Source organism: Hyaena hyaena, unplaced genomic scaffold (assembly GCF_003009895.1).
Source record: "Hyaena hyaena isolate Hyena2069 unplaced genomic scaffold, ASM300989v1 scaffold_248, whole genome shotgun sequence".
Classification (NCBI taxonomy): Eukaryota; Metazoa; Chordata; class Mammalia; order Carnivora; family Hyaenidae; genus Hyaena; species Hyaena hyaena.
The window spans coordinates 1,571,784-1,582,580 of NW_024080881.1; the positions used below are offsets into that span (position 1 = coordinate 1,571,784).

Sequence of the window (10,797 nt, forward strand, 5' to 3'; positions counted from 1 at the left end):
GTGATCCAGAGGAGAGCCAGTGGTGGTTTGGGGGGAGCGTGTTCGCAGTGGAGGTGGGGAGAAGTGGCTGGATTCTCCATGAATCCTGAACGGGGCATCCGCAGGGTTTGCTAGTGCCTGGGGTGTGGAGTGTGGGAGACAGGAATGCAGGATGCTGCCAGTTCAGTTCAGTTTGGGCCTGAACAACAGGAAGGATGCATGTGGCCTTGACTGAGATGGGGAGAGTCTTACTTTCAACATGTCAAGTTAAGATGCTCCTGTGTCATCCAAGTGGGGTGTCAAGTGGCTGTCAGCTATAAATCTGGATTTTTGGGAGAAGTCAGGGCTGAGACATGTACACTTGGGGGTGGGTGGAAGGCGGAGGATGGCTTGTGTCGGACCAGATGAGCTCCCCTGAGAAGTGAGAGTGGCTAGAGAAGGAAAGAGTCTGTACGCCCCTCATGAAAATACAGACCCGAGAGACTCAGACCTGCCCTCTGACAAGGAAGGAAGTGGCCCAGAGCTCATCCAGGAAATCAGCTGGGCGGGGTCTGGAGAGGGCCTGCTCTCTGCCTGTGAGCTTCCACGTGACGTTAGGGAGGGGAGGCAGTTGGGTGGGCATGGCCGCCCACCGGAAGAAGCAGAGTTAGCCTATTTTAGGGAGAAAAGATCTTCACCTGAATCATTATTTGGGCTGGATGTGCACACTGTAGAGGTCCTGCGGGATGGAGTCTGAGAGTGGATGAGGGTCCCCAGAAACAACGCTCCGTAGGGCATCTGCTGGGATTCCCTTCCTTTACCTGCCTCACTGGGGCCGCACCGTTGGCTATGTGGCCACAGCTCTCACACGGCAGTTAGGATGGGCTGTGGGAATGTTCTATGTGCACCTGTATATATTAACTGACTTAACTCTCACTGTGACCCCAGGAGGGAGATGCCATTATAACCGGCCCCACGCTGCCCAAGAGGACACAGAGGCACAAGTGGAGCTGGGATTCGAACCCAAGTGCTTCCTCTGTTCCCTTAACCATTATCTGCTGCTACCTCCCAATGATGGGCAGTTATCATTAGCGGTAATAAGGACATTTATGGAGTGTGGTGCCTTTATGAGTTCATTTGATCCTTGCAACAAACCTATGGGATGCGCCTGTGAGTTCCAGTTTTTCAGAGGGGAGAGGTGACTTGCCCAAAGTCACAGAGCTGGTGCGAGGCCAAGCCAGGCCTCCAGCCCGGCCACTTGGTCTCCAGGGTCTCGGCTTGGCACCACATGCCTGCTCTGCTGCTGGTGGTGTCCCATGGGGATTTAGCATGACAAGGCTTTTTGGTGATGCTTAGAAGTGTAGGATAAGATTTAAAAGCTCCAGGTCCCTCTGGAGCCTCCTCTGGGCCCAGGAGTGCCTGCTGCCTCCCTCCTGGGCCTGGTGTTCAACTTCCTGGCCTTTCTTGCCCCGTCAGGACCTGGGGGGGGGGTGGGGTCACATGATTTGAACAAGATCTTGTTGGGAGAGTTCAGCATGACTCCCATTAAGCCTCATTTGGGGCTGAGGGGCAGCCCAGGAGGCAGGTGGAGGGAGAGTGCTCACCTCAGGCGTCACCCGGCCATCTTCATAGGGTGTGAGGACCCTTCCAAATGATCTCGAGGTCCCTTTCACAGACAGATGGGGAAACACAGGCCGAGTGAGGGCGGGGGACTTACACCAGGTCAACAAAGAGTCCCGCAGGGACAGGGCTTGGCCCTGGGTCTCAGGACTCCCCGCCTTGGATCAATCCTCAGCATCTTGTTGAACTTCTCCTTCTGGAAGGAAGTTGGCCTCACATACCCTACCTGACCCTTCCTGGCCTGCTTTTGGCCAGAGCCCTTGAGACTGGCTGAGGACCGGTTGCCATAGAGATGGTGGGGAGGGCAGTTCCAAGGCTGGCAGATGGGAGTGGGGGATGGGGCAGGACACCAACATGCAAAACACCCACCAACAGCTGATCAGGACGACTTCGGGGAGACCAGGGCAGGACACGCAGCTCCAGGCTCCAGTGACGACCACAGGGCTGCTCAAGTTTCTGGCAGACACCTCGCAGGCTGAGCAGGTGAGGGAGGCCCTGTAGGAGGACTTCCAACTGCCTGGAGGCAGGCTGGCTGCCTGGGGTCCACATAGGCCAGGGCTGCGGAAGGCCCTGGAGAAGCTATGAGATGGAGCCGAGGCCCAGATGAGAGACAGGGAGGCCCAAGGCAGGGCTGGAATCATAGGGAAGCCTATCAGGTTCAGGGTGAAGATGAGGAAAACACCCAGGGATGACTCTCAGTCTTCTGGTGGAGTGATTTGGGGTTCACTACAGGAGGGGGAGGGTTTGCGGGAAATCATGAGTTTCTTCCACCTTGACTTAGCAAATCCGGGACCCCATGGGGCATTCAGAAGAGCTGCCCATGGTGACAGATCTGGGCTCTGGAGACAGACTTACATGTTCAGGTCTTGGCTCCACATACAGGCTGGGTGACCTTAGTCAACTGATTTCCCCTCTCTGAGCCTCAGTGTTCTCATCTGCATGATAGGGGTAATAGTGGAATATAGGTTCCTTGGGAAGGTTAGATGAGTTAACACATGAAAATCCTGAGCACCCAGCAGGTTCTCAGGAAGTGGCAGTGGTTGCTATTTGAATACTAAGAACTGAGATGGTGATCAGTCAGTTATAGTGATAACAAGAGTCCAGGGGCACCTGGGTGGCTCAGTCAAGTAAGCATCTGACTTCGGCTCAGGTCACGATCTCGTTGTTCATGGGTTCGAGTCCCATGTCAGGCTCTGTGCTGACAGCTCAGAGCCTGGAGCCTGCTTTGGATTCTGTGTCTTCCTCTCTCTCTGTCCCTCTCCCACTTGCATTTTCTTTCTCTCTCAAAAATAAACATTAAAAAAAAAAGTCCAGGGGGCCAGCCAGGGTGCACAGAAGAAGGGGATCCCCTGAGGGAGGTGTGAGGTGGTCCAGGAGGCTGCTTGGAGCTGGGCCTCCTCTCCTGTCTTCGCCCAGTGGAGGCTTGGGAGTGGTGATGGTGTAATTCAGGGCCAGCAGCTGAGGTCTCGGAGTGCAGGACAGACGGCAAAGAAGGACCGGAAACCCAAGGCCCGGGACAGGAAAGAACATGGCTCTGCTGAGGCTGAAGAGTAAGCAGCTGTGTGACCGGCTGGGTGGGATGCTGGGTGTCAGGCCCCACTGGGGGCCCGCATCCTGACTTTGACCCTTGCCCCCTGTCCTGTCCTTCCTCAGTCTCATCCCCTCTACTCCTCGGAAACCCTCCTTCCCCTTCCAGTGGGCCTGGGAGAGCTTCTTCACTGATGGTCAGACCCTGCTTCGGTCTGGCCACCAAGCCCTCCCCTTGCCCCGAGCAGTCATCCAGCTCAAGGCCAGGCTCAAGTCCACAGCTGCCCACCCAGATGCCCACAGCTTCCGCTGGAAGACAGAGGTGCCAAACCTGGAGAGGACCCAACAGCTCAGGGCCTGGGGCTGGATCCCCATCCCTTCTGGCAAAGGGGAGAGCCAAGAACTGAAAGCCCCCAGTGAGTGTGACCTCCAGCCGCCTGGGAAGAGGTCAGGCTCAGGATCGGAGTCTGAGGAGGGTGCCGAGCTGGAAGCCTTGGGTGCTGAGGAGGCCGAGAGGGATATGAGTCCTGGCGAACTGCCCCAGCTCCTCAAGAAGGGGTCGTTCTTGGAAGAGGAGTGCTTTGCAGAGGTGACAGAGGAAGCCGAGGAGGGGGAGAACAGGGCCACCCGTAGAAGGAAGGCTGGTTCTCAGAGAAAGGGGCAGAGTTCTGGCGAGGACACCTTGGATGAGGGTGACCCACAGCACAAGAGCAGCAGCTCCAGCTCCGGCCTCCGAGGGCTGCAGAGGAGGAAGTCAAAGACCAAGGAGCTGGAGGAGCCATGGGGCCTGGAGAAGCTAAAGAGGCAGTTACAGCAAGAGTTGGACTGTGGTGAGTGTGGACTTCAGTGTTTGGGTCCCCGGGGAAACTACACAGTGGGGAGAGAGGCTGGGGAGCCAGCAACCTGGGCCAGGAGTTCAGACAGAGCTGGGCTGGGCTCCAGATACTGGGTAGGATCGCCCAATCGGCTGGGATGGGGCTACTCTCTGACTTGTCCCACTGTGGATAGGCCCTGAAAAGCAGCCTTGGAAGGCTTTGCGGGCTGCTGTCCAGGCCTCCAACCGGAGGGGGAAGACCTACCCCTTGGGAGATGAAGAGACTTTCCTGTCTGCCAACTTTCCTAACCGTACCTTCCACAAACGACAGGAGGCCACCAGGTAAAGCGGAAGAAAAAGGGGAATAGGAAGAAAGAACAGGAAGCAGAGAAGGAGCCAGTTCTCCAGAGATGTTGAATCATTCATCCTCTCATTCATTCCTTCATTATCCATTCTCCAATCTTTGGATCATCCAGTCTTCTATGGATCCATCCACCCACCTACCCATCCTCCCTCCCACCCATTCATCCATCCATCCCACTCATCCACCCATCTCTGTCTGCTTGGCCAGCCGTCTATTGATACAAGCCAGTTTTCATTCATTTCACCTCTTCTATCTCTCAATTAATCTATTAACCAAGTGATTAATCCAACATATATTGAGTATCTACTCATGGGTCCTCAGGATGTAAAGATAAAAACACTTGGCCCCAGCCCTAAGAAGCTCAAGGTCTGCTGGAAAAGGAGACAGAAGGGCAAGATAGCAATGAGGGCAGTAGAGTTAGACAATTGCTACACTTGGGGCTTGAACAAAAAACAATGGGAGCAGAGGGGGAAGCCTGGGAGGGGGGCACAGTTGCATTGTCTAGTGAGGGATGATAGGGGCCTAAACCAGGTGGTCATGTGAATGGAGAGAGGGGGGATCCATTTAAGAGATACTTGGGGGCTGGACCAGCAGGTCTTGGTGACTGGTTAGAAGTGGCAGGTGAGAATCCACTCAGCACTCTATGAGCACCCCCAATTCTTGCTTCCCTTGCTTCCCAGTATGCTTAGGACAAAGCCAATTCTTGGTAAGGAGGCTCCTGTCTCCCATGTCAGCCAGTCAGAGTGCTGGAATGCCCCATGCTCTCCCGCCCTTCTCTCCCAGAGCTGCCCCTCTTCCTCATTCACCTACGTAACTCGGATGCATCTTTCAATTTCTGAGTCAGGCACCCACCCTCCAGGAAGCTCTCCCCTGTGCTTGCCTCCGCCACAGCTTTGGCCACACGGCATTGCATTGGGGTGCTGGGGTACCCTTCTATTCCTGTGTACAGACTTAGAGCGCCCCGAGGACAGGTACAGATCTTACTGATCACGGCCTCTCTGGTGCCCTACACAGCACCTGGCACCTGTGAGTGCTGGTGCTCAACAAACATGTGAATGACTGTATCTACCCATTTATTTGTCCAACCATGATTGAATTCTGTATGACGTCACGAACACTGAGTTTCTGTTTCGATTAAGAACTGTTCTAAGTGCTGGGGATACACTGGTGGTGAAGAGGAGAGCTGAGGAACCCTGCTCTCATGAGGCTTACATTCTACTTGGGAAGAAGGATAATTAATAAAGAAATGAACAAGATATATCACTAGAGGCAGAAGGGGTGGTCAGGGAGTCTCTCTCTCTGACTTTTGGACAAAGACCTAATTGACAAGAAGGAACTGGCCATAAGAGCTAGGGGAAGACTGTTCCAGGTGGATCTAGGTGTTGTCTATTCAACCGTCCACACTATTCATCCATCCCATCATCCATCCATTGATCCCATCACCAATTTGTTTCTGTTTCCCATCCATTCATCTATCTGTCTGTCCCTCCAAACAAAAGGCATTAACCTAGTTCCTACCAGAGATGGGGGTGAGAGAGAACAAGATCTGGCCCCTGCCTTCAAGGAGAGCTGCTTTGCAAGGAGAAGTTAGCGATACAGGTGGGGTCACAGGTGCACCGAGTCCACAGGGCTGAGGATGTTCACAGCTGGGGCACAGAGCTGGCTGGAGGGGGAAGAGGCCTCCAGGAAGAGTAGGGAAAGGTTCCGAGGGGGGGCCTGAGGGCCAAGCCCCAGATGCAGCTCTCATCATGTCTCTCATCGTGGTGACAAACCCCATTCCCCAGGCCTTTGGCTCTCTGGGCTCCTGCGATCCCTCCCTCGGGCCCCCACACCCCACTACCTGCTCCTGGTTTCTGTTGAGACTGCTGCCTCCCCCAGACTTCTCCCACCCTCTTCTCTCCCCCTTCCTACCCAAGAAGCCTGTTGCAGGCCTGGGAGCGGCAGCAGCAGGAGGAGCAGCAGCGGGCCCAACTGCGGAGGGCCCGGGAGCAGCGAGTACAGCAGCAGGTGGCTCGCTGCCTGGCGGCCTATGCGCCCAAAGGGAGCCAGGGGCCGGGGGCCATCCAGCGCAAGCTGGAGGAGCTGAGGTAGGAAGCCTGGGGCTGGGGAGGCCCTGGGCGGGGGGAGAGGGCAGGGGAGGCAGTGGGAGAGATGTCAGATGTCAGACGAAGGACAAAGGAGACACAGGCCTCACCTTCCCTCGGGTCTGAGTCTCCACAACAGTCCTCCAGTCCCGGGAGGCAGGCCAGGCCACTGGGCAGCGCTTTGCAGATGAAGACACTGAGGCACTCGAGAAGGAGGGGTTGAGCCGAGGTCACCCATTTAATAACACCAATCCCTGCAGCTGTCAAAAGTTCACGGTCAAAATGTTCTACATTCGTTACCACTCGTTTTCTTTTCTTTCTTTTTTTTTTTTTAAATGTTTAATCTATTTCTAGGAGAGAGAGAGAGACAGCGTGAGCAGGGGAGGGTCAGAGAGAGAGGGAGTCACAGACTGAAACAGGCTCCAGGCTCTGAGCTGGCAGTCAGCACAGAGCCCGACGCGGGGCCCGAACCCACGAACCGCGAGATCATGACCTAAGCGAAAGTCAGACGCTTAACCGACTAAGCCACCCAGGCGCCCCATCGTTACCACTCGTTTTAATCTTGTTTTTCTGACTTCAAAAACCAGGGATGCTTATGACAAAAAACCTCCAATATTCCTGAAATAGCATAGCATGCAAACAGAGCCTGTGATCTCACCGTGGGGACAACTGTTGTTTGCCATCAGGTGAAGAGTCACCTGTTTTATTCTCTCCCTATATTTTAACCTTCAAAAGAAACAGGCAAACGTGTATTTAAAAGCAAATCTATTTTTGACTCATAACAGGACCATGTAGTGGGCATTAGCATCAGTCCGATAATTCGACAGAGGAGGAGGCTGAGCTCAGAGAGCCTAAATAATTTGCCAAAGATCACGAGTGAGCTGCAAAGCTAGGGTTCCAACTCGGGCAGCCATTTAGCCACGCCGCTACCTGGCTCCGGAGTGTTCGAATACCCAATCTGCGGATAAAGTGTGCCAACATCTTCCCCCTCAAAGCCCTAGCTAGTGAAACAGACAACACAAATAAATATGGCCACCAGTGCCGTTGACACTGAGCACCTACTGGATGTGGCTGGCAGCAGGGTAGATCTTTCCAAACTCATCTCCTTTCATCCTGGGAGAAGTGCGAGGTCAAGGTTGGGTGGAGTGCTGCGGTGAGACCAGAGGGCCTCTACCCTGCAGTGGGGCCGCCAAGGACTCAGTGGGGTTCTGATCACCTACTCTTCGAGGCTCAGTCTTATCATTCCCAATTTCAAAGATGAAACTAGGGCTCTAAGAAGCCAAGGGTATTTTAAAGGAATCCTTGGCCAGTGACGGAGGAGATGCCTTCATCTCGCCAGACCTCAAGTTCATTGTTTTTTTTTAATAAGGCAGGAAGCCTAAAGTTCAGAACTCCGAAGGACAGATGTGAGTGAGAGGAGTGTTTCCCACACACCTCTTTTATTTTCTACTTGAGAGAAGACATATGCCATGGGGTCTCTCAGCCCTTACAGTCTGTGAATTTTGCTCTCTCTGAGCTGCAAAAGACTGCCCTGCGCAGGAGAGGCGGGCTCAACAAAGGTCGCCCTGTGGTAGGAAGGCTATGTGACTTCCTTCCCTTCCCAGATGTTGGACAGGGCTGATATCCACTCACAAAGCTCCCTTTCTGCCTGGGTCTCCAAGACATGGACTTCTCTCAATTCTAACAAATAGCCTCAAGAATCAAGCAGGAAATGGGGCGCCTGGGTGGCTTAGTCGGTTAAGCGTCCGACTTTCGCTTAGGTCATGATCTCGCGGTTCGTGGGTTCGGGCCCCGCATCAGGCTCTGTGCTGACTGCCAGCTCAGAGCCTGGAGCCTGTTTCAGAGTCTGTATCTCCCTCTCTGACCCTCCCCTGCTCACGCTGTCTCTCTCTCTCCTAGAAATAAAATAAAAAAAAAATATTAAAAAAAATTAAAAAAAAAAAAANAAAAAAAAAAAAAAAAAAAAAAAAAAAAAAAAAAAAAAAAAAAAAAAAAAAAAAAAAAAAAAAAAAAAAAAAAAAAAAGAATCAAGCAGGAAAAATATGCATGACCTCACAGGCGAGACAGAGACCCGAATGCCAGCTCGGACTCCTCACCCCCACCCCCACCTTTTGTAGCTGCTGAAATTACCTCTTGAGTGCTGAAGACTCCATCTTGCAATAACTTCGTTTCCTGGCCATGGGTTTTCAAGTTCATCTCTTTTTCTCGAATGGAGGAGGGTTCCTTCCCTGGCACGTAGCCAAGGATCCTGGCCCCGCAAGGCAGTGTTTTTCCATGGGGCCTCGGCACATTTGCTAGAGGTCCCGAATGAGTCCTGGAGTCTTGTCTGCTTCTCCCCTCCCGTCCTGTGTGTGGGTGCTGCAACCAAACCCTGAGACCTCTCCTGCATGCTTCACAGGATTCCTGGCCCCATGTGTTAGCACGGCCGGCGGGCCCCTCCTGCTGCCAGGATACCTGGCTTGATGAGCAGACACATTTCAGCCAAGTCACAATCTGGGTCTTTGTAAATGGATTTGTGCTTCCCCAGTGGAATCTTGATCTTTTCAGGACGCAGTCTTTCATCTGCAACATATTTCTTTTGTTCTTCCATCCCATTTTCCAAGCCGCGTGCTTATCAAAACCACAGAGAATGGTGGCAAGCTTGTCTAATCCTTGCCATAACACACAGAAAACTGAACCCAGAGCCCAGACTGGGGTCCTGCCCAAAGCCACAGCCAACAGCCACCGCTTCTGCCTCACAGGCACAGTGTGAGAGGGTGCAGGGGTGGAAATGCAGGCGGGGGGGTGGAGGCTGTGCAAGCAGATGCCCAGTGGCTCCAAAGCCGGGCTGGCCCCTCACCCTTGGGGTGCCTGGGAGGCTAAGACAAGCCCCAGCTGTTGCGAGTGGGGATCGTCGCGTTCGTGGCTGGCTGCCCAGAGGTCCGTCTCCCTGCAGGCGCCAGGAACGGCAGCGCTTTGCTCAGTACCAGGCAGAGTTGAAGGACATCCAGCACAGGGTGCAGGCCCGGCCCTACCTGTTCCAGCAGGCCATGCAGGTGAGGCGAGGCGCCGGGACCAGCATACAGCCTCCCTGAGAACAGCGCTTCTCATTGGCTGAGCGTGTAGGGATGGAAGGTGAGAGTGGGCCCCCTTAGGTAGGACCCCGGGGCCACTGCCCTTCTGGAAGCCCTGGGACCTTCACACACAGCACCACCCGTCCCCAGCAGCCTTGGTGCGGAGCAGGACCCCTTCTCTTTCTCCAGGTCAATGCCCGGCTCACGGTGACTCGTCACTTCTCCCAGGTGCTGTCAGCACTGGGACTCAATGAAGAACAGCTGCTAGCCGAAGCAGGCAAGGGGAACGCAGAGGGCAGCTCCAGGAAACCCAGGTGAGGCCGTCTGGCTAGCCAAGGAACCGCCTACAGGGAGAGGGGCGGGGGCACTGCCAGTGCTCTGGGCCCTACACGCTTTCCACTAGCCACGGCCCTGCCCACCTCCAGCTTAGGCTCGACATCTGGGGAGACGCTGAGAAAACTCGCCAGCAGCCATGCTGGTCCGCCCTGAATCTAAGTCCTGCTGGCCCACCCCCTCGGCCTGCAGGACGCTGCCTAGCTCTAGCGGTCAAAAGGCCCTTCCCTGGGCCCTGCCCTCCAGGTCACCCGAGGAACACAGGATCGGGGTGATGTTCTCCAGATCCTGATAAAGAAACTAAGGACCTGAGGGGCAGGGTCTTGTCCAAAGCCACAGGAGCAGATAAGCAGCAAAGCCAGTCTAGGAATCTGTGGCCAAGTGAGTGGCCATATACCAAGCCCCCATTATGGGGTGGGGCCGCACAAGTCACCTCCTGTATACTGTCCCTTGTGCTTTAGAACAATGTGGTGCACAGCAGGGATTACGAGGCCCATTCATAAGTACACTGAGGCTTGGGGCGGGGGTGGAAATCACCTGCTCAGGGTCTCACAGCAGAGGAGCCAGATTGAACCCCCATTGTCAATGATGGGACTTCCCCTCCTACAGCCCAGGTCTCCTTGGGCATGGGGGTGGGGAGCTAGAAACCCACGGTCTCTACCTATGTCTTCATCTTTAAGGAGCCACAGGTCAATGGGGGTGAAAATGGAGCACTCTTCTGAAAGCTCCCCAAAGACAGAAACCGCTGGAAGCCAGCCCAACAGGCACTCCACTCCAAGCCCAGACCAAGAGGATAATGATTAAATGCTTTGTGGAAACACACTGCGTAATTTCTGGTGGCGCTGGGAAGAGGCTGCAGGTTGGGAGTAGGAGGTGGCAAGTGGGCAGGCGGCGGGCTTAGCTGGTCCCATCACCCAGGAGCTCTGGCTGCTGGAGCTCCGCCCCCCTCCTGCCTCCGCCAGCACACTCGGCCCAGCCTCTGCTCCCTGCTCCCGAGTGGGTGGTCTCATAGGGCAACAGCTGCGACTCCTCCACCTCCATTTC

At 54.7% G+C, this 10,797-nt stretch overlaps 1 protein-coding gene across 2 annotated transcripts; it reads left to right on the plus strand.

The window, feature by feature from the left end:
- The first annotated feature begins 1,887 nt into the window (after window positions 1-1,887).
- LOC120240110 (testis specific 10 interacting protein) lies at window positions 1,888-10,573 on the plus strand. Of its 2 annotated transcripts, none has more exons than XM_039244710.1 (8): window positions 1,888-2,061; window positions 2,995-3,128; window positions 3,232-3,935; window positions 4,114-4,261; window positions 6,200-6,370; window positions 9,303-9,402; window positions 9,610-9,734; window positions 10,434-10,573. In XM_039244710.1, exons 1-8 carry the CDS (start codon window positions 1,915-1,917, stop codon window positions 10,555-10,557), a joined length of 1,653 nt encoding a protein of 550 aa, XP_039100641.1. In that variant the 5' UTR covers window positions 1,888-1,914; the 3' UTR covers window positions 10,558-10,573. The 2 variants fall into 2 exon arrangements, with proteins under 2 accessions (XP_039100641.1, XP_039100642.1); XM_039244711.1 differs by having other exon boundaries at window positions 3,028-3,128.
- The last annotated feature ends 224 nt before the right edge of the window (window positions 10,574-10,797 follow it).